We start from the raw sequence: 26,874 nt of genomic DNA, 5'->3' as shown, positions 1-26,874 counted from the left end.
AACTAAGTCAGTGATTTCATAACCTTTTTTTAAGTATGAAAGACACGGAGATCTAATTAGCAGCCATAACAAAGCATAAGTGAGTACTTCCCATGTTCTCTGTCTGCCACTGATTACTGTCACACGCACTAAATGTACAGTACTGTATTTTCACCTTGATAGCATTTTGTCCCTTCTGTTGCGTTGATGTAGTACTGCTTGCCAGGTTAGGTTCTGCCATCTGTTACAGAGTGTGTAATCTGTCACTGTGTGCGTGTAGTTTGCAAGTCAGTGCCACGGTGACGTGTCACTTAGATTGCCAGACACCAGGGACCTTGTTAAGTTGTGACATGACATGTACCATTATTCTGTTAGCCCATGTGCAATAATACTTTCATGTATATTGCACCTGGTTTCAGTACTTTAAGTGTACTTTGTTACAGAGCTATTAGACACCATTATGGTTTACTGCTTCTATTGGGCCTTACTGGGTTTAAGCTAAAAGAGGGAAAATATATGTGAAAATGCAACATGTGGCTGACTCAGCTGTTCACAGCTCCTGCCTTTATGTGGGAAAAGTCTTTCACAGTCCATGCAAATGGGCTGATTAATTACTTTGCTGATTTAAAGTAATTTAAAAAAGATTACTATTGTAGGTTACAAACCATATTTGGCCGACAACCTTGGAGTACTTGAGTCTTTTTCCGTCAACTTGAAAATGAAAACAGATATTTGCTGTAACAGCACTCTTGTCCTGTCAGTTATTAGACTGCAGCTCTGCTCCTCAATTAGAAGCTGTTTAATAATGGTCACTGCATTTAGAAACTAATGAGGTGCCCAGTTTAAGAAGTCTTAAGCAAAATAAATGATGTACAGTATGTGGATCAGGCTGCTGACATTAGTGTGATTAGTTCTGGCTGCTACAGAATAGAGAGGAAGACAGAATTTGGGGAACGGTAAGGGTGAACAGATGACAAATAAGTGAGAGAGAGATAGCTTCCTCTCACACTATGGTATGTGATCTGGTCTGCTGCATTACTCTACAATGCATTTTCTATGTAGTCCTCCACTCCCTCCCTCTCTCCACTCTCTGTAAGCAGTAATCTCCAGTCGCTCTCACTGCCTCGCAGCTTTCTGCCCTGCCACAGCGCATCTCTCTCTCTCTCTCTCTCTCTCTCTCTCTCTCTCATTCTATCTCTCTCTCTCACTCTCTCTCCTTTCGGCTCTACTTTCTCCCCAGTGAGGATGACAACCCCGAATTTGATGAACCAGCGAAGCTCTCATTCCGGCTGGTGGCTTCTGAGGGAGACCCCACATGAATGGGCTTACTGGACGAGGAGGTGCCGCGTCTAAGGAGCTTCGTAGGAAACCTGTCAGCTGTAGCAGTCGCTGAGTGAGTGTTATACTATTTTACTTAGGGTTTCTGTCAAGAATAAAGAATGAGTGAGGGTGATGACTGGATCGGGGAAAGAATGAAACCAGGATTTTATTGCTTTTCAGGTGTGACAGTGCATTATTTCCCCTTTAAGCATGCTGGAACCATTAGTTGACTGATTGATTGTCTGACACTACAGCTGAGGATTTATAGACTTATGAGATAACTAAGGCAGCGTTGAGCTTACGCAGCAGCTGTATCCCGTCTGTCAGGGCTGAGCACTGTTCTTGGTCACGACACTGAAATGCTGTGCCTTTGTTTGCCCATCTCTCTTCATCGCTGTGCTTACTGTAGCATACACTCATACAGATGGCTATCACTCCCTAGGGTTGTGTTCAAACTCACCATTGTTTGTAAATGGTCAGATTACGATCACATCAGGCTTTTCCAAACATCTATCTATACTAAGAGTGGGGAAGTTTTGAAACAAAGTTGACATGACTATTTATCATGTAAGGATTTTTCAGGTGATCTTAGCTCACTTTAACAATCCACTTGGCTGTAATAGTTATATGTGGAAAAAGGTCTGAAATAACAAAGTCTGATAAAGTCAGAAAAAGTGTAACAAGATGAAGGCTGTGGTTGGTGGAAGGCATCTCTATGGTAACAGCAGGTTATGCCAAGGTTAGAAGAGAGGTGAAGGAAGCTTGGGGCTTCTTTCTGGCGCACATTTAGGTGGATTGCAAATTACGTTACTGACGGGACTTAAGAGGATCAGCAAAACCGAATATTAATGAGGAAATTGTGAAAGAAAACAGAGGAAATTTACATACAATAAACTGTGTAAAAGTATTAAACACAACTCAAACCAGGGAGGGGGGATTTCTAAACTTCATCTACAGTATTCTGACTATATTTAATTTAAAACAGTTCATCAGGAGGGTTGGTTTGTTGGAGTTTCATCTCTAGTTTCCTGTTTGCGGAGGCAGGCCAGTCTGATGGTAGAGGGCAAAGAAAGAATAGAAGACACCGAGAAACTCTCGGCAGTAAAGATCTTCCAATGTTAATGCGAGCAGCGACGAGAGAGAGTTCGCTGCACCACATCCTCAAGTGTCATTTCCCCAAAAGGCTCCTTTAGAAGCCCACACTGATCCTCTTTGTCATTTGGATTTGAAGTATAACGATGAGCTAGATTTGTGAAGTGGTTTTCCAAATGCTCAGCATAAATTGTGACATTCATTCAATTTGATCGCCGAAAATGGCTGTCTCTGGAGCTCCAGAGCATTCAGTAGCTAGTCCGTAGCACTGATGGAGCTAGTTAAAAGTAAAAGTGTTTTTGGTGCCACGTCGTGAATGTAGGACAGGTTTTAGGAAGGCTAACCAGTCAGTTAGTGATTAAAGTCTAACTGTGGTCTGCACATTTTAACATGGCAGCAGATCTGTCTACAACTGGCTGCTTGGTAACTGGAAGCATTGAAGTGCAGCTCTGAATACCATTTTAACTGTTTCAGGGTGGAATTTTCCTATAAAGCTTATGTAACAACTGATATTTCTGGCCAGTGTTTATTTTGAATGTGCTAGTTCTTCATGCTGTAAGTATAAAAACCTCTAGTGTCACTTGAATTGCCTTAAAACCTCTATCTTATGGAAAATAGTATCTTATATCAATTTCTGATATTCCCATGCACTAGGCCTATGATGGACCTTCAAATTAATATTACTGTAGTCAAGCACCAAATAACATGGATAAGGCTATATTAGTAGTAGCCTTCAAAACTAAAATGCTAGCAGGAAACTGTGGAGCTAGAGAGCCTTGCACTGGGGTATTGTTAATTTGTCGTTGTCATGACAATCAGCATAAAATCTCACAGTATACATGGAAAAGATGGCCTGAAAGATCAACTTAGAGGGAAGTGGTTGAAAGAAAGACATTGAGCTTGTTCTTAGGGAGAATCTGTCCCACTACAAAGTTGCAACAGGTCTGTGATTCACCGCTGCCCATACAGTGGCCGTGGCCCTTGGTCACCTAGACTGAATGTGGAGCAACACCATGACTGGGATGCAACCTCTCTCCACTCTCCTCCTCTTCAACAACTCTGACTCACAGCCCAGCACGCATTATTCAGCCCACGAAAAAGAGCTCTTCGAATGAAGCCAGTGTTCTTCTCGGAGCTCTCATTTGTCTCATTTAAAGTTTTTCTGGAGTTGTTTTGATTGCACTAGCACGCCAAACTATGTTCAGGATTTGAACACTGTTAAGTTTGAACAACACAAATCTAGAGATGTTCAGTGGATACAGATTGGCTAGCTCAGAGGTCAAACTGTCTTTCCTGTTGTTGCAATGAGGTTTTAAAAGTATAGTTATTAGTAATTGCTTTGTGGGAGCTAATTATTGCTGAGGAGGAGCCCAGCTGCACAGTCTGTTAGCTCAGCTGATTATGGGCAGTCAGCTAGCACTCGAATTTTAGAGGAAGACAGCCAGATCTGAATCCCATCTGGTGCCTCATGCTCGGATGGCACCCCTAACCACCAACTTTACAACTGGCTGGCTGCAGATGAAGTTCTCCACATTGTTAAGAAGTGTCAGCACATATAGATTCATTAGTGGCTTTGAGCCTCTTAGACCCACAAGCAGACATGAACCAAAGGCACATAAATCTTCTGTGCCTCTCTGAGTCAAAACAATTTCACAGGAGTGAAAATCTTTTGGGGATCACACTTGCAAAATTGTTTTTCTAACCGCACCGTCACCATTGAATACAAATGGGACTTTTTGACATCTCATATAAAGTATACAGAGAGAACATGCGCCTCTGACGTGATGTGCTTACAGGCTGAAAAATCATCAGGTGCATGAGGAAGCTAACCTCATGCATCATCACCCATTACAAGCCACCTGCTCCTGCATCATGTTGTGCCAGTGAAACTTGAACTCTAGGCTGATGCAGCTTGGGCACATGCTGCGTGGCCTGTTGTGATACCGGACAGAACACTCAAAAAAAAAACCTTGAAGCATGATGATTACAGAATGTCAGATTTCCGGAGGAAGTATTAGTAAGCACCAGCAGCGTCTTTAGAAGTTCACAGTGTGTGTTGTTCATCTGCATAGTGTGCACAGCTTAGTTTCCACTTAGAAATCCATGCAGTCTTCTGGTAAACATCCTGATTATGGAAAAAATAGCAAAATTTCACTAACAGAGTATTGTCAAGAAACGGAAGTTTTCCTGCTATGTTCATTTCTTTAGAGACATTACCAGCCATCTAAACCCTAAGCTTAAACATTATCTGTACATATTCTGACTTCATTATTTGAAATTTCGCTATCTTTAATATGACCATCCCCCACTGCAAAAGCATTTATATGGCAGAAAATCAGAGGAACCAAACTAGATGCCCTTAAAACAAAATAATAAAGCATTTAAATAGTAAATTAAATGTCTTATGAACACAGTGCAGCGGCAGTAGAGCACATACAGTAGTTGAGCTTGAGCCGAGCTTGTTACTGTAGCGAGGAGTGGGAGGTGAGCCTGTGCTTTTAATAGACATCCTGCCTCTGCCACTCATTCTTGTGCATGCTACTTGATCACAAAAGCTGCCAAATATATCCAGTGGTGGTAAAAGAGGCTGTTGTTGTGAACACGAGCAGGCTATTTTTAGTCTCTACCAGGAGAGAATATATGATCACGTATTTGATCAGCACAGTGGTTTGCTTACTAAATATCTAAGCTGTGAACAGCATCCTTTATCTTCTAGTCATCTGTGGTATCATGTTAATGGAGTAAGTGTTAATGTATAAAGTGTCGCTGCTCTGGAATGACTCTGTGCTATGTGAATTTCGCAAGTCTTCAGTGTTTGTTTGATAAATGCTATTTTTGGTATGAAAGTGAGCATTTGAGTTGAGATTTAAAGTGTATGTAATCACGGTACATTTGCTCGAGTCACTACATGCAGTAAACAGGATTTAATCTAGTTTTGGTTTGATAGTTTTGACAATATACCACTTATTTACTTTTTACATATGTAAACACATAGACACATGAATTCTGTTATGTATGGTCACAGGAACTATCCCAACTGACTTATGGAATAAGTCATCTATACAGTATGATTATGAAAGGTAAGTGTTTTACATAAGAGCACTGAGTCAGCCCTTCATATTTCAAGAGAGGATAAGCAGAAACTGTTTATTGTAATGTGTCTCTAACTGCTATCCGTTCCCTCTCACCTACAGATTAATGACTGCATCTATCAACTCTCCTGATAAGACCATCTCCTTTGGCACAGCCTCATTACTTTAAAAGCACCAAAACAAAGGCCAGGATTGCCAGACACATGTCACAGGTATAACTTTTCACATGGTAAGAGTTTGTTTCTAGAGTCAGCCATCTGTTTGCCAGTTTGCCTTGCCTGATGTGTTTTTCTGTATGTTTGGAATTTCTGGCTATTTACCCTTGTGGCTACACTATGTGCTTTACCTTTAACGGCTATGGTAAGAATAAAAATCTCTCAGGTTCAGCAACTGCTGTGAAAAATATACTAATTAATCCTGACTGATGTGATGTAAGTGATGCTTAGCAAAGAAGCTGCATAATCTTTCTCATAAAGTTGTCGTGATAAAGGTGATGAAACATTTAAAAATATTAAATTCAGTTTTATTTATATTGCATCGCTAATATATATTGTAATATATCTATATCACTAAAGCACTTCTGGATGGATGCAAACTGCATTTCGTTGCCCTGTACCTGTGCATGTGCAATGACAATAAAGTTGAATTCTATTCTAATTCTATTCTATCAAATCACAACATCCATCCCATCAAGACACTTTATACTGGGAGGTAAAGACCTTACAATAATAGAGACAAACCCCAACAATCAGATGCCCTTGTGTGAGCATCCACTTGGTAACTGTGGGGAGGCAAAACTCCAGGCTCGGAGAAGGGGTCCCTTCACCCCCATCTGAGTACGGGGTGTGGGGAACTGAACTGAGAAGGTGCTCAGACATTTACAAGTGAAATAAGGATCCTTATGAATTGTGAATCATGCTAAGCTACATTAGTCCAAGAATAAAAACATGGAGTTGAAAAATGGTCCCTTTTAATTTTTGTTTTGCTGCACAAGCTCATCAACAAATGTTACCATTTTATTTCATAGCTTACACAAGTTAATTCTCACAAACAGATATATTATTTTGTTGAATGTGCTCTACTGATTGGTGGTGAGATTCAGTTTTGTATTGACTGTTTGTTTTTGTATGCAACTCTATCAAAATACTCAAAGTTAGGCATCTGGTTCAGTACATCGAACCAAGCAGCTCGTAACACAAAGAATCCATCAGTGAGGGAGCAGTAATATCTCAGCTACTTCAACACCTCCGTCTCATTCTTAAGCACATATTTAAACCTGTCAGAAGGAAACTTTGCTGACTTATAAGATCTGGCTAATGTAATCTGTATGACTCAAAACATACCTCTTATAACACCTCCACAAGCCCCAACCAGATGAAGATATAATGAGCAGTGTACTTCAGTGTCCTGAGTCACATATAAATGTGTGCAGATTTACACCAATCCACCTTTATTCATGTCACTGTATTTCTCTGAGCTGTCTGCTGAAAGACTTGTGAGTGACACATCATTTTGGATTCCTGTACCACACTGACCCTTTGGTTTTACTGGCTGCAACACCCATGCCGTGGTGCTGTGTTTTCGTGAGCATGTGTCTGCATTGTGACTGTGTTAGTGCTGCTATAGACTAAGCGCTGTCACAGTATCTGTGACTGTGCTGCCTGTCCTGCTGTTTCTCTGCTTTCCAACCCTCCTCTTGGCCTGTAATGCTATAATGGCAAATGTAATTGTAACATCAATCACTACCAATGACATGTGGCACCAAACAAGTCTACTGCACTTTTACACAGACACACACAGACAGATAAGCATATTACATGCATGTTGTGACAATTGCACAAATATACTGTTTTTCCTTTCAGGTTGAGCAAGAGATCTCGCTCATTCAGAGGAAGATGTCTGACCTTGAGTCAGTGCTCCAGCAAAAGGACATAGAGTTGAAGGCCTCAGAGACTCAGAGGACAATCCTAGAACAGGATCTGGCCACTTATATCACCGAATGCAGTGTGAGTATCTCCAGGGATTATAAGACAGAGACATAGCACTGGAAAGAGTGTGAAATCTATGGAAACATTTGCTAAAAGCAAAACTGAAACTGAACTACCAGGTAAAAAGTTTTAGTACGCCTTATTTTGGAGCAAAATCGATTTTTATTAGATTTAACAGGAGATTTTATATTAACGTTTTTTATGATGTGTGACTACTGGAATTAATCAAGCACCAGAAGTGTCTCATGATGGTTGGGAAGTGGTAAGAACTGCTTCTACAAGAACTTTGTATTACTACAATCGCTAGCATATGGGCTGCTTCCTCATATGCATGTGTGTGTATGCCATATATACTATGACTCTTGCTGTCAATTCACTAAAATGCAATGGTAGATGAACAAGATATTGGAAATACTACTTAGCTGATGATAGTACGATTCAACAGCATCCAAAAAGTGAAACAACACCTATTTAACACTAACTATTTATTTCAGGATTTTGATATCAGGTTGATTTATTTTCAGCTGAGTATTCCCAACAAAGTGTCAGCTGACTGAACACAAGTTTGTCTTGATTTCAGAGTCTAAAGCGTAGTTTGGAACAGGCTCGTATGGAAGTGACACAGGAGGACGATAAAGCACTGCAGCTTCTTCATGACATCCGGGAGCAAAGCAACAAACTTCAGGAGATCAAAGAACAGGTAGGACGACATTTCGGGTGTCACATTAGGTCAGCTGGCTGAGAGTACGCCTGATGCTGTGGGCTCAGAATTGAATAATTAATGAGGAAATTAGTCAGCTCTCTACTGTTGCAATCATTTTTTGATTTCATTAAGTTTTGTTCTTTTGAGTGAAAAGACTTTTCTTTAGTGACTGTTTTCCCCTTCGTTTTCCAATGAGTATTCATGCAGTACTTTGCAGTGAAGGGAAGTACAGTATTACATAAATAACGAATTGTTTTTCAAAAAGAACATTTTAAGAGGATTTCATAATGGCAGTCAGATGGAGCAGGTCGAGCCACCAAGGCTGAGTGTGTGGGTTGTGAGTGTTAATTAGACAGGCACATGATGCTGAAACCCCACAGCTAGGGATGGGAATTGATAAGAATTTAGTGAGTCCGATTGCACTATCTATATCACGTGTCGATTGTCATTGGGTTCTCATTGGCTCTGTTTTGAGAGTCAGCACCATCACTAAGCAGCAATGAAGAAAATACATTCATGCAAATGAATTGCAAGCTGTGGGTCAAATGTTTGTGCATGTTTGCTGAGCTATTTCCCCTCTTTGTTGTGATCAGTGAGGAGTTGTTACTCAAAAAGTCATTATTTAACATAATACACGCTTTTATTTTCATGCAATGCAGTACGTTTCTAAATTACTCCAAGGAAAAAGTAATTTGTTGTACTACCTGTTACATTACGTTCATGTTACTCTGTAAAAAGCTGAAACACACTGTCTCATAATCACTATTTTACAATATAAACAACCCCACACACCAACACAAATCCCTAACGAGGACACACATCTCTAAGATCTTTCTCTTAACAGAATACAAAGCTGACCGCACAAAGCAAAGATGAAAACCAGCACAAAAAAGCGATCGCTGCAGGGATTCTGCTTTAGAAACACGAACAGGTAGAAAGGGAGGCTGCAGCCTGACTGCTCATCTGCTTGTTACCTGTTGAAGTTCAGGGTCTGTCTGCATTCACTCAGCTTTCACCCTGGGTTCTTGGCTAGCTTAGCGTTAGCATGCTGTCTTGGCAGATGCTTGCAAAGAAAGTTGTGTTAGCAGCATAATGCGGCTGTTCCTGCCCTGGATGCAGTTTTAAGCTTTATCATTTATCTCGTCCTTTTGTGCAATAAAAATAAATGCGCATATCCAAGCTCTAGACTGCATCACTATTTTCCTCTTCTGAAATCAGCTGATTGTAGCACAAGTGCAAGAATGGATAACTGGGATCGACAGGCAAGGAGACTAACAGTTCCAATGAATTGGACTACTGGGAACTGGTTCTTGAGTCCCATGCCTACCCACAACAGGCTGTAGGGGTGCAATCAGTATAGCATTACCTACATCATGTGTAGAAATGCCTCATGTTGGAGTACCCTCTTAATGTAAATGATTGTGGTTTTTTTAATCCTTGAAAAACCATTTTTTATACATGTATATATTCAATTTACGGTATATGGATGGAGCGCATGTACAGCGCTTTATTGGAAAAAGGTTTGTTTACCACAAGCCTGAGAAAGAACTCATCAAAGGTTTAGTTCACTCCTCTGTTTGTAAGACCTTGCTTTATTAGGCTGAGTTGATCGTGCAGTTTTTAAGATGTTAAAATACAGTGAGTCTGTAAAGTGCTTCGACTCAGTGAGTCTCTTTGGAATCAAGAATATGTCTGATATCAAATGAGACAGGAGTGTACACACAGCTCTTAATTAATGAAATCAAAAGTGATGAGTGTGTGGCATGTGTTTGTGCGAGCATGTATAGTTCTGCAGGGGTGACGGCACAACATGAAAGAACGTTGCCAGCTGTGAGAATCAAGCTGATACAAGATTGACAATTTAGGACAAGAGATAAGGAGCATGAAAAATCATCTTCCTGGCATTATGCACCATTTTTTTTCTTAAAAAGCAACCTGTTTTCCTCAGCCTACACTAGTGCCGGTTACCAAGCACTGAATACAGGGAATATAACTGGTTGCCATGGTGATGAGAGCCATATACCTACAAGTGAGGAGAGCGCTGATGCAGTGGGCAGGCTGTCGTGATGAGGTGTTGGGGCCTTAGCTCATACTGTTTGGAAAACAGAAATTTTGACCATCACTTCATATTCTCCTTAAACAAACAGTGATCCGTGTGATGTAAGAGATTGCAAAATACCACTCGGATTAATAAATTGTCCAGAAAAAAAGTGATGGAAGTATTTTCTGGGGGGGAAGAAAATGGAAAAAAAAGCTTGAAATGGAGGGTGATATCCTGTCACAAAGCTGTAAAGTCACTTTGCGAAGTGAGGATAGTTATCACATTGTCTTTTTGGAAAGTTACAGAGATGTTGGACACAGAGCAGAATCAGTTTACAGCTTGCTTTTCACGTAAAGCATACTGTGGCCCCGGGGATCCCTCAGCAGGAGTCTGAGGAAGTTGTTTTTGTGTCTGTTTGTTTCTTTTTCTCAACATTTCAGTACTATTATTCATTTTAGCGTGTTACTGTGCAGAGCTCAGACTGATAACCTGAGAGTGCAGTCAGTCTCACTGAGTTAAGTTAACAGCAGTGAGATTAGGGTTGTGGTTGATTGTGCTGGGGTACTAAAATATCAAACATTATTAGGTGTTTTCTTTTCAGTTTTCTTCTTATATGGAAGCCCTTCATGGATAAATTCTGACTAAAATAAAAAGAATTCAGACTACACTGTCAAATTTGTGAGGGTTTTCTGCTGCTCGTGTGTATTATACAGCTCTGTGTTCCCACTGGTGCCTCCCAGCAGGGTATTTACACCAGCTAAATCCTGCATTTCATCTTGAATAGCATCTGTCTCCCACGCTCTGTCACATGACTGCAGTGTTTATCACTTTTGTGCAGTGTTGGATCAACAAAGAGAGATTGGGGATAGATTCATTTACAAAGAGAAGAACTCTGTGCCAAAGCCAGGAAGACCTGCAAACATATAGAAAGAGACAGTTTCACTGAAGATACAAGAGTAAATAAGACCCACAGAAAAGCACACGGTTCCTTTTTTCTGCTGTATCAACAAAAAAACGTTAGAAGTCATGAAATTTAAGAAAGTACCAAGAAAGAGTGCATGAACTGTGTCTGCATATATACATAATAGAATACTGCATACAAAAAATGTTAGACTTTAAAAAACCCTGCCCAACAATGGTTTGAATTTAGTTTTGCTCCTAATAGGTCCGTCTGTGGAACAGTCCCAAACTAAGCCATGAGATGAGCGAAGATTTTGGCCAGGACTGAGTCCTGTTGACTTTCATTGTTATCAGTAACTCATGCAAGTTTCAAGAGCCTAACATTTTTCTTACTGAGTGGAAATAACTAAAACAACATTTAAGACAAATTCGATTAAAATTTTTTAGTATAGCACAAAATCACAACAATGGTTGCCTGCTTTATATTGTAATATATTATAATAATAGAGAGAAAACTAATAAAGTAATGAAGAGAAAACCCACCAATCACACAATCGCCTACAGCATAAGCAAGCACTCGGCAACAGTGGGAAGGAGAAACTTCCTTTTAACAGGAAGAAATCTGAGGCAGGACCAGGCTCAGGGAGGGGCGGGGCCATCTGCTGCGACCGGTTGGAGAGAGGTGAGGAAAGAGGTGCGTCAAGGAGAAGTGCTCAGTGCATCATGGGAAATCCCCAACAGCCTATCGCTATTGCAGCATAACTAAGGGAGGATTAAGGGTCACCTGATCCAGCTCTAACTGCAAAACTAAAAAAAGGAAGAAAAAAAGATTTAAACCTAATCTTACAAGTAGAGAGAGTTTCTGTCTCCTGAATCCAACCTGGAAGCTGGTTCAATAGGAGAGGAACATGAAAGCTGAACACTCTGCTTTTAAATATTCTAGGAACCAGAAATAACCCTGCACTCTGAAATGCTCCATTAGGCTGATATGGTACAATGCGGTCCAAGTAAGCGCACCACCCAAATAAAACTAAAAACGCAAGGTTTGAAACATCAGAACACAATTCAGAATCAGAATTTTTACCTCTAATAAGGTGAAAATTGCAAACTACCTTAGAAACAATACATTTATGGATCCTTATGTATTTGTCTTGTGAAGTGAGCAAGTAGGAACAATTTAATGTCATTAATTTGCTTCTTTTTCCTGTTTTTTTCCTTTGAGTTTATCAATTCTTAAAAAAAAATCCGCATAGAAAAGAAAACAGATTAATTTATTTACTTTTTTGTTTGTTTGTTTGTTTGCTTTTTTCTTTACAAGTAAACACAGATTTGAAGATCTCAGTCTTTAGGGGTTTGAGGGTGTTAACAGTGGCTTCCTTCATTGCATCAGCTCATCTAAGTTTTGAATGTCATGTCTTGTCTCAGAGTTTTTTTTCTGTGCAGGTGTGTGAGCCACAATTATGTTCCATCTCAAGAAAAGACCGCTGCTGTGATTCAGCAATTCACAAGCTGTATTTGTTTAGCACACTGAAAGCTTTCTTTTTCATTTCTTTAGGCCAAATCATCGTTCTGCTAAAGAATTAGTGGAATTGGAGAAACATTTCTAACCCATAATCATGATTATTGTCACTATCAAATGGGAGATGTACCTATGGATCCAATGAATTGTCACTATAATGGAAACTGCCTTGCTTTAATGGAGCCAAAGTGGTCATGGTGGAGGCAAATGTTTACTTCAACATGGTGCCAAACCAGCTCAGTGATGTTTTTCTTCCTGGCCCACAGCAGTACATTCTGACAATGTGGGGACTCTTCGGATCACCATGTCTGATGCTGTGTGCTTCGACATAGACCAGTTTTAATCTGCGTCGGCTGAGCACCAATGCTCCCTGGATGCACAATGATGCTAGTTTTTATTAGACTGACAAACAGGCTGATGTACCCTGTAAGCAGATGAGGTGGTTAAAATTAGATTTGTTATGCAGTGACTAATTACTGTTTAACAGACATCTGCAAATGACTGTGGCCGATCATTGTTTCTACATTCTTTTCTCCTTTTAACGGTCTTTTCATAAATGTTTATTTTCCTCTACTATGTGATGAGTTTTGAACGTGTGCCTGGGACTGCTATAAATGATGCAGTGATCTCTAACAAGGACATCTTCTTCAGGTTCTAGTCAAACAATGTTAAGGTTGTTTGAGAAAGCGTGCAGTATTTGCTCTAACCAAATATGCTACACTGGAATGAGGACAATCTTAATGGATACTAAAAATATAGTTACGTTACCTGGATTAAGTGCTTATGATTAAGATATCAAATCCTTGCAATATTGTGCACAAGTATTAATTCAACCCTCATTTGTTCATTGCTTTGCTTCTAAGGAAACAGAGCTTCTTGCGAGTGTTTGTCTTTGTTGTCTACAGTATGTTCAACATGTTTTAGTAAGCTTTCATAAACCTTTAAGAAACCTTATTTCAAAGTTGAATCCTGTCACTGTGCATCTGGAAAGCCCTATTTGTCACCATGTAAAAAACCATTTGTAAAAGTCCAATCGGACAATGCTCCCAGCTTTCTGACTGTAGTTTGATGAAGCCCAAATTTTGAAAAACATCACCATGCTTCCCTTGTGATGATTTAGATTCAAGTCTGAATTATGTGAGAGTACCTAATTTGGGTAGATGTGGTGTTGGGTCAGCATTTTGTGGGACTACTTGGACCCTTTGCTTAAATTTCTGTTTGTGTTCAGCTTCACTTATCCAGTCATCTAAGGTTTCTCTTACCTGTGTGTAGGAATATCATGCCCAGCTGGAGGAGATGCGAGTTTCCATTAGACAGCTGGAGGAGGACCTGTCTGCTGCCCGTCGCCGTAGCGACCTTTATGAGGCAGAACTGAAAGAGTCCCGCCAGGCCAGCGAAGAACTGAAGAGGAAAGCTGCAGAGTACCAGCACAGGATTCAGAAGGTCTGCACTGGAACTAAAGCTTTTAATGATTCAAAGGTTTTAGGAAGGCATCAAACTGTATGAACAGTTGTGGTCAGACGTTTGCATCATGGGCATGAATGTCATGGTATTGGGGTTTTTTGATGATTTCTTTGAAATGTTCTTTCTCCACATTGTTGAGCAGTGATTGTATGGCATACATCTGTAATGGCTAAAACACAAGCATTGGGTGCCCAAGTTTGTGGACTACATTTAAAGGCAGGTCAGTTACAGGAAACCAAACAATTGTGCAACTTTCTAAGGGGCATTAAACCAAATATTAGTGTGGGTGTGTGCATATATTTGAGCCTAATTTTGACCCTTAGTGGATTTGATGAATGCTATGTAAACTACTGAGCATACCTGTAATCTGGCTGTTGGCAATTATAGCGCTCACAGTGACAGAGCAACCACATGATCGTGATTTGCAACTTCTCACTTTTCTAGTAAAGTAGTGATCATTTCTCTTCCTGACCTTCATCTTCACAGGCCAAAGATCAAGGGAAAGCAGAAGGAGATGAGACGATCACCAAGTTGGAGAAGGTAGCTCATGAAGTTAATTTATTCGTGATAAAACTGTGTGATTGGTGAGGGTGAAAATTTATTCTAGGTAAAGACACTGAAGAGTTTAAATGACTTTAATGTGGGATAATATTTCCATATTAAAAGGATTTTTTCCCCCTTTTTAGACAAATACTGAACAGCATGTAAAGATCCAAGAGCTACAGGAAAAACTCACCAAGGTAAAATATTTTTGTTTAAAAGACCAATTAATAATTTATTTGAACTTGTATCCTAAATGGAAGAGATGCAGCAGTATTTTTGCACTTTGAGATGACTTTATAAACTTTTCATTACCCTTCCCAACCCCCTCCTTCCTCTCTCTGTCTCTTGATTAAACTTTGGTCTCTTGTCAGATGTAGGCTATTGCCAGGGAACGATTAAAGAGTTACTGATTAATAATCAACAGTCAAACAGTTTTGGCTACAATTGGCCTAAATCTGACACAATGCGAACGAAATGTGAAATAATTAACATGTAGCATGTAATTTTCTTAAGGATTTGGTATGAGCAATATAAAGTAGTTTATTTAAACGTAAGAAAGAGAGCAAAAGTTTGGTTATTCCTTCTAAATGTTTTCCATCTTTTCCTTGTAATTACTAGGCATTAAAAGCAAATGCTGAGGCTACTGACCTCCTTCAGACTACAAAACTGGCCAAAGAGCGCATGGAGCGGGATCTAGAGAGGCTCCAGAATAAGGAAGACTCCAGTGACAGCCTACGCAGACGTCTCCGTGAGACTGAGGTACACACACACAAACACTGCTGTCACAGACACTGTACACATGCACAAAGACTTTCATACATGCGTTCTGGGGTTTTTTCTTGCTATTCTGTGTTTTCAGTCATTCGTAGATTTGCACCGTCAAAATTTCTGTGTTAAAAGTCTTAAATAATCTGATAGAAGCACAAACCTGTTCTGTAATGAATCGTTGCTTGTCAGAGAGGTTTTGTTTTGGGATTTGATTATTTCCTGGTTGTCGGGATCTCCCCCCGCTGTCCAGTTCTTGTGAGTGACACCAGATTAAACTAGACAAAAATGTCTGAGCTCAACAAACATTTATTTTCTTTAGTTTAAGGTCTTCAGCCTGTATCCATTATGTAGCGACTGTGTGGTTTTGGACAGAAGGACATTTATTGTGATTGTTCCTGTGAAGCTAACCAGGCTGCCTATTACATTTTACTACATGATCACCGAGTGGCTGTTTCTGTATACAGTTTTATTCCAGGCCACATTCAGGTGACTGCCTTAACATCTTTTTTTTAAAGCAGCACATTCCTTTTTTAAGCCTTTTGTCCTGTTTTGACATAAAAATTTAAGGCTCTAAATCTGGATTGTTTGGACAAAATGATTAGTCCTTTAACAAAATTTTAATTCTAATTTAGATTTTATGAAGCAAATAAAAAATAAAACACTCCAGTATGCAGACAATCAGGCACCAGCAGCACATCTCTAGTTTTAGCATCATCTAAGTTTTAGTATCTTTCTGAGAGTACTAATCTGAATCTGAATGCACTGCTACGTCACACAACTGTCGTGATAAATTAATGACATAAATTAAATGACATAAATATGCAGTCATATAGAAGCTCTGTTTGTAGGGTCTTTTTGTTATGACCGTATCTTAGTACTTCTGTAAACAGCATAACTTAGAATCAGAGAAAAGAGAATATGCAACAAGGTCAAATTTATACAGCTCCAAAGATCTCCTACACCTCCCAACATGAAAGGAAATGAGCTCTGTGGAACTTTAGTTGGGAGTAACTTGAAATAATGAGATATAAACACAGCAGAGATGCATCCCTAACAAGCCAACTGGGTGTGACCATTACAGTATGTCGCCAGTTCTTCCTTGAAGTGGAAATTTAAAGTTAATTGCTGTTCTTATAATTGTGTGTTATGTCTAGATAGCAAAAAAAGCACTGTTTTAGAGCATTAATTCTTTTGACTTGTGGATGAATTTGAAAAAATCATCGCTACGTTTTGTGCATAACTTTTGCTTGTTTTGTGTTATCCAGGATGGCAGGAAGACTCTTGAGAACCAGGTGAAGAGGCTCGAGATTGTTGAGCGCCGGGAGGCCAAACTGAAGGATGAAATCCAGAGCAAGGGCCAGCAGATTCAGCAGATGGCAGATAAGATTCTGGTAACCCACCTTTCATCTTTCAAGCAGAGCAAAATGAAGAAGGAGGTGTGAAATAAACAGAACTCATTGTCATCATTGCAAAAGAAATGCAAATTTACATCTAATATTTTTACATATGCAGTGCTCAGACACTCCACATTTTGTATTTTAATTGCCTTACAGCTGTGATACAACCAGGCCAGCGCTTTGAATCCGTTTACATCACCAGACTGTGTGTGATCAGATCTCTCTCTAACTTTTCCAATAGTTTTGTTGCACCTGTTATGAGAAATTACTCCTTTATTTCCATTGTTTTCTGCATTATCAGCGTCTGAACTGTGTGCCTGAGATGAAAGTATTAAGCATATCCACTCAGAGCTGACAAAACCGTTTCAAACAGACAGTTTAGAGGACTGTGAATCCTGAGCTTTTGACTCACAACGATTATAGGGAAATTAATATGAGCAAGCACAAAATACATGCAGCCATCTGAAAAAAAAAAGGTTTTACAAGACTATTTGGTGTCCCGTGAAAAACTAAGAACACCTTGTACTATTCATATGAATTAACAGGGTGAGTGCATTTGCTGATAACCAAACGCATCATTAACATTAAGTGATGATCAGGAAGTGTGAGCACCTCCATAAAAGCAGTTTTTTGCCATGTTGCTGATCTGGATGATTCATGTGTTTATTGTCACAATGCCATAACAGTCCCCTGAGTGTGAATATTACGCAAATTCATATATTGTGCACTGCAGATTCACCTGAAATCAGACTGTGCATTGCTCAGGAAAAAAACAAAACAAAAAGCTGACAGCACAATTTGAAAAAAGACTGATCACATAGGGAGTGTTGCAGCTGGAGAAGCCACAAGACAGCTGAAACAATGTACTTTGGGCAGATGAGACCAAAGATGACGTTTGGCCATGATGCTCGACACCACGTTTGGCAAAAACCAAACACGGCATATCAGGACAAACACCGTATACCAGCTGTCGAGCACGGCGGTGAGCAGTGATGATTTGGGCTTGCTTTGCACTTACAATGCAGACCAAGAACTCTGTGTGCCAAATTATTCTAGATTTGAATGTGAGCCCATTTCTCTGAAGCTAGGTAAATGGTAACTGGACTGGCTTTTCTACTCTACCTGAGTGCTCAAAGTGCTTTAACTCATTCACCCATTCACACAAGCACTTAAATAGTTTCTGTCTTTCTAACTGACATTCACACGCCAGTGGATGCATTGGAGACCAACTTGAGGTTAGTATCTTCCCAAGGATATTGGAGATGCAGACGGAAGCAGCCATTGATCAATACACCAACCTTCCCATTAGTAGACGACCTGCTCCACCTCCTGAGCTACAGCCACCCGTTGACCAAAACTTGTTCATGTAACAGGACAATGACGCCAAACACATCAGCAAATTTCTAAGAGAGAGGCTGAAAAAAACAGTCAAGGTTTAGTAATGATCTAGTCATGATCAATCTGATTGAAATGTTATACCTCAAGAGAGCAACGCCGTAAGGAAGAGTGGGCCAAAATTCAACCACAATGATCTGAAAGACATACAGAAAGTGATTATTTCAAGTTATTGCTGCTAAGGCTAGATCTATAAGGCACTAAATTATGGGCATGTTTTGTTGTGAAAACGTTCTGGTTCCCGTGTCTGCTTGTGACAATCAATAATAAAAGAAGTCCCTTTTAAAACTCTGAGAGAGTAACAAAGCTTCTCCATTTACTTTTGATTAAAAAGAAGTCATAGAAATTGACCTTTTGCAGCAGTGTGTGTGAGGTCCACCTGTGCATTCCCTGCTGCCTCTCAGCCAAAATCTGTGCTATTAATAAAGCCCAAAAAAGAGAGGAGCTGACGCTGGAATCATTGATATAAACGACTTTGTGTTACCTGAGCTCCTCTACATCCATAGTAACAAAGACAAGGAAATTTTACACTGTAATCATTGCATTTAATACTAAGGGATTAAAAAACACCTGTGTGTTGGTGTTTGAATCTCTCGCTGACTACCAGAGACCACAATCAACCAGAGCAGAGCTAAATAAACAATTGTTATAATTATATCTCAAAGCTCTCAAAACCTACTGGTGAGCAGCAGGAACCATCGCTTATTGTGATTAGGTGTTAGTGATTTTGAAGTCCTTTGCACTGCCTCTAACAAATGTATGAGTTGTGTTTTGTGATGAAATGCTTTATGCATTACCTTTATGCCAGAAATGATGGCTACTTTAGTGTTTGCGAGCATGGCTGCTGATGTCAACATGAAGCAAGTGACCTATTTGTATTTTGTGTAGGAGCTGGAGGAGAATTTGCGAGAGACTCAAACCACAGCCCAGCGCCTGGAGACTCACCTGAAACAGAAAGAGAAGCTCTACGAAGACAAGATAAAGGTTCGATTTATAAATATGTACACACAATCATATACGCAGACCCATTGGTTTGATGTAAAACACCATGCAGAAATGTCCTGATAAACTTGCTGGAAGTGCTCTGTCTAGTGGTCGTGCCTTAGCCGGGGTGCTGGGAAGAGCAGCAATATGTCATATTCAAATTCATATTTTACCCTGTTAAGTGATATCCCGGCTATGGGTCTGTGGGTTGCCTGGCATTGAGCAGGTGCTAGAGGCCCAGATGAAGGCGGACATGGCCGATAAGGAGATGCTGGAGTCCAGTCAGAGCAAATATGAGGAGGAGGTGCGGGAGAAGTGCAGCATCATCAGTGAACAGAAGGCGGTAAGAACTGACCAGCTTGGGAGCACTATTTCAGGCGTATTTTAATATTTATCACACTGACATAGATTCCATGTTTGGAATAATGATTGTATAATTAAAAAGCACAAAAATCACCCTTAATCCGATCCCAGGAAGACCAAACTAAATGTTTGTTAAGCGTATGTTATAGCTTACACATTTTCTTTTCAGACAATAAATGCAATGGACTCAAAGATGAACAGTCTGGAGCAGAGAATTGCTGAACTATCTGAGGCCAACAAACTAGCAGCTAACAGCAGTATCTATACCCAGAAAAACATGTAAGTACCCCAACACAAAGCATTGTTATTGTGCTCCATAATAACAATAAAATACAATAATAATACAATAGATACAAATACGCTTGTAAGCGTGTCCTTTTATTGTGTCAGGGCAGAGTGAAGCTGCAGCTTGTGCGCAATAATATCTGGAAGGTACTTAATTCTGACCTTGCCGTTGCTACATGGCCTTCTATTTAACCTTTTGCACATTTTGATGTTTTGTCTTGCCAGGAAAGCCCAAGAGGAGATGATCTCAGAGCTTCGCCAGCAGAAGTTCTACTTGGAGTCTCAGGCCGGGAAGCTGGAAGCTCAGAATGCCAAACTGGAAGAGCATCTAGAGAAAATGACTCAGCAAGAGCAAAGCAATAAGAGCCGCGTGCTGGAGCTGGAAACCAGGCTCCGAGAGGTGAGGAGACATTAGAACAGGTGCAGGATATCTCTGCTGATAGATGGTGGTGGATTTTCCAACTGTGTGACAACACTTTTCTTTGTATTTGCTCTGTTCCCTGTCTGTTTGTCACAGCACCATCCGCTTCATAGAGTCTTTTATTTATATGCTTTATTTTGTACATATGAAGTAATCTTAGTTAATAATATTATAGAGTATCTGCACAGATTTTTTTATCAAAGCATAAAAGGCATTTTTGAATATTAAATAGACGAAGCTGTGCAGTAAACCTCTTCCATCTGTGTTGATCTGGCTCCATGTAGTATAAACACACTTGCGTGGAACTGTGTCCCCGAGTGTATATTGAGGAAATAATTATAGTGTAGTATATATATCGTGACCTCTTGGGGAAGCAGGTGGTGCATATAAAATAGTTGTTTGATGGTAATATATGGACTAGAGCTGCTAAGTTGGACATTGAAAAGGTAGGGACCATTTGATGTGCAGTGCATATTATGATATATGGAGTTTGGGATCCAGTAGCATCATTTAGGATACGTCCAGATGAACAGAATCAACTTTTTGGGATTTAGGATACAGGATATTTTCTGTAGTACTCCATTTATCTCCATAGTAGCTTGTAATTTGAATTTCCCCGGGCCATAAAAGTCTCACTTGCTATTGTAAAGTCAGATGTTACAAAAAGTGAAGCCTAATAACTGAAGGCAGTCAGACATGTGTCAGGTGTAATGCTCTCACACCGAGGTGATGTCAGCATGTGTCTGACTGTGCTGGGGATGAATCGCCTCCTCCTCCTGATCCTGGTCTTTCTGTCTGCTTTTGTAGATTGGGCTGGAGCATGAGGAACAAAAGCTGGAGATTAAACGTCAGGTGACAGAGCTGACCCTTTCACTGCAAGAGCGTGAATCTCAGATCAGCAACCTGCAGGCAGCTCGCCATGCCCTGGAAAGCCAGCTGCAGCAGGCTAAGACCGAGCTGGAGGAGACTACTGCAGAGGCCGAGGAGGAGATAACTGTGCTCAGAGTAAGAGAAATGGAAAGGAAAAAAAGTAGCGAAGATGCTGTCTCATTGATGTTGTGTAATGTAGGCAGTAATATCTGTCCCTGCATCTCTCCTGTCATTCCTCCTAGGCACACAGAGATGAAATACAACGCAAATATGATGCCTTGAGAGACAGCTGCGCGGTAAGCTGCTCATACCCTTATTTTTGTCGTTCGCTCTTTACAGGAATAAACAGCTCTTCTGGCACCGAACACCAGCTGAATCATCGCACTAGAAGTAGCCTCGTTTCAGTCCATATGTGTTTTTGTCACTCTTGGATGAATTAAAATTTAAAATCATTTGACTCCGTGTCACTTTTAACACCTTCCCCGTTTCATCACGTTTGTCTACCTTGCTGGTGCTCTTTATGGAGATGTAAAGCTGACTGCATAAATGTGCATCCTTAAATATGAGCAGGTCTCCACCCTGTTTTCAAAACATTATGTTTCTGGTCAAAGTGAGAATTGTTATTCCAGACACAATTTTTACAGTAATATTAGACTAACTCTCAGAACTGTTTGTTGCTTTCATGGCACCATTGTGCGCATTAACACAGAAACTAAGTGAACCTCCACTAACCAAAGTTAGCCCTACTGAATCAGAAAATAATGCCCTCTATTCGGTGATCATTGCTATTTGGGAGCTCCAAATTTTTTTAGATTTATTTGCTTTACGTTGTTATGAATGAACATTTCCTGGTAACTCTTTGGTTTACTAACACAGGATCTTGTGACATGTGACTAACCTTGCGAAATTATGTTGTCATTTTTCAGGTATTTAGGTGCCGTCAAGTTTATGTAGCTTGAATAAATACCAAAACCGTCACAGTCTTCCTTTATCCCATTGCCCTACTTTTGAGATCCTCCCACTCACAAACTGTTCAGAAAGCGACAACCATAGATTTAGCTGGCCAGTAGTCAGGCAAGCACAGCCAAATTCAGCAACAAGCAGAGCTTGAAATGCCACTCTATTTTTTGCCCTGCTGACTTGCAGTGTTGGTTTAACCATTAGTCTGTGGAGCATTTTGGAGGAGAACAGCCACCGATTGTGCAAGTTCCCCCACTTAAAATGATGACAGAGGTCAGTAATTTGCACCAGAGGTACACGTCAACTGTGAGAGACAGAATGTGAAAAAAAAATCCATGAATCCACATGGTAGGATTTGTAAAGAATTTATTCGTAAATCAGGGTGGAAAATAAGTATTTGGTCAATAACAAAAATACAACTCAATACTTTGTAACATAACCTTTGTTGGCAATAACAGAGGTCAAACGTTTACTATAGGTCTTTACCAGGTTTCCACACACAGTAGCTGGTATTTTGGCCCATTCCTCCATGCAGATCTTCTCGAGAGCAGTGATGTTTTGGGGCTGTCGCCGAGCAACACGGACTTTCAACTCCCGCCACAGAATTTCCATATCAGCGTTGCATTTACACTCTATAGCATTCACACTGCTCACTGAAAGAAAGATCCTCCTCTGTGTTTTGTAGCAGAGGTAAACAGTAAATGATATGTTAATTTTAATCAGTGAAAGTGTGTGACAGCCACAGATTTCACAAACAGCACTGAGCAGTTTGTATTCAGCAGCGTTGAGGATGCAGATCTAGATGTGATTTACCTTAGCTGTTTAAGTTGCTCTATAGATTTGGTTGACAGATGATTGGAATAAATTGCCAGATCACCGCTGCACTCATTCCACTGTTGACTTCTAGCCTTGCCTTAAGAATTTAGTCGCTGCTGTCAGTCCCCTGCCGAAAGGGAGCAGAAGCACTGAGTCAGTACAGAACAGGCAGCTAATTTATGTACTTAAAAGCTTTGCCTCTTCCCCCCTGCCACCTTGAAATTCTGTGTGGTCCCCTTGTTCCCACAAGAGCTGAGAATAAGGGGCTTTTAACAGACAGCCTCGTATAACCCTCATCTCTTTACAGTGTGCACTGTAGTCATGGCTGATTAAAGGAACAGACCGATGCTGATGAAATGATTATTCTCATTCTGAATGCTACTTGGGTTGAAACAGCAGCATAGAAAAATGATTACTGCATTACATCACTAACCCAGATATCTGCATCATGTAATCATGCAGCAGTAGAGTTGAGATTGTGTGGGGTGTTAGGTCAGCTGTTATTGTGGAGGAGCAACGATCTGAGCATTATATGCACAACAGCACCAAAACTTTTTCTTATGTGCGAATTGTAAAATTAACATTTTTATTACTTTTCTCGAAAATCCAGGAATTCTGCTTTTACAGTGTAGGTACACACTGCCTTTGGAGCAACAAAAACACTGTGTAAAGTGTCACATTACAGGGGTACATTTTAGTTGCAGATGGATACTGTGTATGTATTCAGCCATTTAAATGTGAAATATGAATGTTCCCTTTACTCTGTAGGTGATCACAGACCTGGAGGAGCAGCTGACAACATTGACTCAGGAGAATGCAGAGCTTAACCGTCAGAACTTCTACCTGTCCAAGCAGCTGGATGAAGCCTCTGATGAGAGAGAAGATCGACTGCAGCTCAGCCAGGATGTGGACAGGCTGCGTCGGGAGGTGGCTGACCGTGAAATGCACCTTAACAACCAGAAACAGGTGCTGACTTCTGATGATGGTGTACAGTCCTAAAATGCAGATGGGTTTGTGAACCCTGAATAAAAACAGAAACTTAGTTACCAGAAAGCACACTGAACCTCTACTATTAGCCCAGAGAGATGTTTTAATCAGATTCAAGAGGCTTGTTGAATCTCTTGTTAGGGTTTCAGGTGTAAAATCTGAATAAAAATGCAACGATTTGCAATTCTCATAAACACATATTTCATTCACAGTTGGAACATAGGAATAAAGAAATGGTTTAAAATGAGAAAATTTTACATTTTAAAAAAAATAATCACTCATTATGAATTTGATAGCAGAATGCATATGTAAACACTGGGTCAGGAGGCATGTTTATCACTGTGTGGCATTCCCTCTTCTTTTAACATTAGCCTGTAAATCACTGCGAGCAGCTGCTGGACTTTTGAATGAGGAAACTCATCCAACTGTTGTGTGATGTAGGATCCTTTGCTCAGTGGTCCTGGGCCTACTTTGTTGTGTTGTTTGTTTCTTGAGCCCCAAATCTTTTCAAGCCTGTATTCAGCTTTTAGCACTGATGGTGCCTTTCCAGATGTCCAAAGACATAGGCAGTGATGCCCCCCATAATAAGCTGAATGGTCCCTCTCCTCTTAAATCTAGTTGATGTGGCGTCCATATTTTCCAAAAAGAATTTAAAAGTTGGGTTTGTCTCACCACAGAACAGCTTTTCACTTTGCCTCAGTCTATTTTAAATGAGCTTTGGACCAGAAAGGAGAACATTTGTGGAAGTGTTTCAGAATCATGTCTTTTTTTAATGGTAAATGGACTCATTCTTATATAGCACTTTTCTACTCAATCTGAGCACTTCCATAAGGAAGCTTCCTATCTAACGTTCACATACATTTATATTCTGATGGACGCATCTGAGAGCAACATGGGGTTAGTATATTGCCCAAGGATATGTGCCAGACGCACGATCTGATATCCTCGTGTTGGTGTTCTTCCCACATCATCATAATAAATGTTGTTCCAGGTTCAACATTGCAAGTGACCAATCACATTGTTGTGACATCATACGTTTGTGACTTCGGAAAAAAACGCATTAAACAAAAAATCTACTTAACTTGCGAGAAACCGCCTCCGTCCGCCGATCCAGCAATTTGAATTCTTTGCACTTCATACTGTTCTTTAATAAACGGTAAGCATTATACATATTGTCCTTGCAATATTGGAATTTCATAAATGAATGAATCGCTTAGCTTGCAAAAGTATGACGTCAAACAATGTGATTGGTCACTTGCAGTGTTGAACCTGGAACAACATTTATTATGATGATGTGGGAACAACACCAACACGACGATATCACCAACCTTCTGTTTGGTAGGTGATCTGCTCTACTCCCCGAGCTACAGCCTCCCCTAATGCTGTTTCTTGTGAGGGCCCAGAGATCGCAGGCATCCAATATTAACTTTTGGCCTTGTCCCTTGTCCTCAGAGGTTTCTTCATATTCTAAGAATCTTTTGATGATATTATGTGCTGCAGATTATTCAGGAGAAATTGTTGCATAGCTTTTTGCAGATTGATGTCTCTAAGATGATCTTTTCGTACCCAGTTTTGTTTTGACCTGTTGCTAATTAACCTAAATACTTGCAAAATGTTTAATTTTAGTACCACTTGCATTTTTTCCAATGTTTTATTGCCCCCATCTCAACTTTGAAATAGCTGTTTCCATCAAATTCAAAATGAGCTATGATCTTTCATGAACTAGCAATACATCTCAGTTAAAACATTTGATATATTTTCTGTGTTCTGTTGTGAATGAAATCACAGTATGCTGTTTTCATTTACATTTTACACAGACTGGATTTTCCTTTGGTGCTGGCAAAATTGTTATATGCAGGAACAATCCAGCTGGTATTTTTTATTACTTACCAGCAGATTTATTAGCTTCTGACACTGAATTTCCTGCTCAAAAGAAAAAGTTAGGCAGGTTCAAATCAAATAACTGTTTACTAAGCTCAGGTCAGTAACAGGAAGTCTGTCAGAGAAGGCGTGAGCATCAGATGAAGAGCAGCAAGCAAAACTACATGTACAGACAGGAACACTGTATTAAGCACAGGGAACACTACACAACAATAACATGACAACCAGATGTGAAATAAAAATAGATTTTACTGCAAAGCAAGAGCACGAATCAGATAAGCGAGAAAGAAAAACACAAGCAAAACTCAGATAAAGTGTGAAGTCTGCATTCATTCTCGATATCATTTTGCACGGGCTGCCAGTCATTCAGCAAATAAACACATAAAGAGTTGACATCTGAACCCAGCATTTAGAGTCACAGTGCTTACCACTCCGCCAACATGCCACCGCTTTTGTGTGGCAGTTGTTTCTGCATGAAAGTTGAAGTCTGTGAGAAAACATCATTTTCTGTTTTCTAAAACACTTGTATTCCTTCCTCTTATTCAAGTTTCTTCACCCTGCCCACTTCCCACTCACAGTCAGACAGGAGCTTTTCACTTACGCTCACATTATTTGATATCTCCACAACACCTGTGACAGGTGACCTAGACATCTCTCCCAGCTCCGAGAGTGCCAAGTGTAAATCAGGCAGCCGAAACACTGGAATAATTTTATTATTGTTATGCGTCGTATTCTCAACGCAGTGAGAATGAGAGATGGAGAGAAAGAGAGGGAGAGAGGAGGCTGTGTGATGGTGTGTTGCCCCTGTGGGAGGATTTGTGTGTGGGTGTCCAGTAGCGCTCTCAGTCCTGCTGGTTGTGTAACCACCGATGGAAGTCATAGACGAGGGATGGGGTGGTGTGTGGGAGGGATGTGTCATCCCCATCACTCCCAGGTCGTGTCAGCTGTGGAAGCATTGGACTTCAGAGGGCCGTGGTGTTGCTGCAGCACCGGCAGAGGCTATATTTGTCTCCCCATGCTTTGTCTAAAGGAGTCTGTTGTAAGACATTAAACATGGAGCTTTGTGTAGGCCTGGTGAAAAATATATGAAAACATTCCGAGGCATG

At 40.3% G+C, this 26,874-nt stretch overlaps 1 protein-coding gene across 3 annotated transcripts in view; it reads left to right on the top strand.

Moving 5' to 3' along the window:
* The first annotated feature begins 1,096 nt into the window (after positions 1-1,096).
* Positions 1,097-26,874, top strand: part of citb (citron rho-interacting serine/threonine kinase b) — a 48,863-nt gene continuing 23,085 nt past the window's right edge. The window contains exons 1-16 of one of the 3 annotated variants that reach the window (XM_086313423.1): positions 1,097-1,372; positions 5,586-5,695; positions 7,346-7,489; positions 8,052-8,171; positions 13,907-14,077; positions 14,585-14,638; positions 14,785-14,838; positions 15,260-15,400; positions 16,675-16,800; positions 19,090-19,185; positions 19,412-19,528; positions 19,718-19,827; positions 20,059-20,233; positions 21,062-21,259; positions 21,367-21,420; positions 23,669-23,866. In XM_086313423.1, coding sequence (XP_086169549.1) covers positions 5,687-5,695; positions 7,346-7,489; positions 8,052-8,171; positions 13,907-14,077; positions 14,585-14,638; positions 14,785-14,838; positions 15,260-15,400; positions 16,675-16,800; positions 19,090-19,185; positions 19,412-19,528; positions 19,718-19,827; positions 20,059-20,233; positions 21,062-21,259; positions 21,367-21,420; positions 23,669-23,866 — 1,767 coding nt within the window. In that variant the 5' untranslated portion in view covers positions 1,097-1,372; positions 5,586-5,686. Of the gene's footprint in view, positions 1,373-5,585; positions 5,713-6,160; positions 6,979-7,345; positions 7,490-8,051; positions 8,172-13,906; positions 14,078-14,584; positions 14,639-14,784; positions 14,839-15,259; positions 15,401-16,674; positions 16,801-19,089; positions 19,186-19,411; positions 19,529-19,717; positions 19,828-20,058; positions 20,234-21,061; positions 21,260-21,366; positions 21,421-23,668; positions 23,867-26,874 lie in introns of those variants that run through there. The other 2 variants (XM_086313424.1, XM_086313425.1) reach the window with 2 other exon arrangements.

The sequence above is a fragment of the Aulonocara sp. 'chitande type north' Nkhata Bay genome, linkage group LG12 (assembly GCF_057382095.1).
Source record: "Aulonocara sp. 'chitande type north' Nkhata Bay isolate Kocher_YH1m ecotype deep benthic linkage group LG12, A_spYH_male_GT1.1, whole genome shotgun sequence".
Taxonomy (NCBI): Eukaryota; Metazoa; Chordata; class Actinopteri; order Cichliformes; family Cichlidae; genus Aulonocara; species Aulonocara sp. 'chitande type north' Nkhata Bay.
The sequence above is the reverse complement of the archived record's forward strand: the minus strand, read 5'-3'. Positions and strand labels throughout refer to the sequence as shown.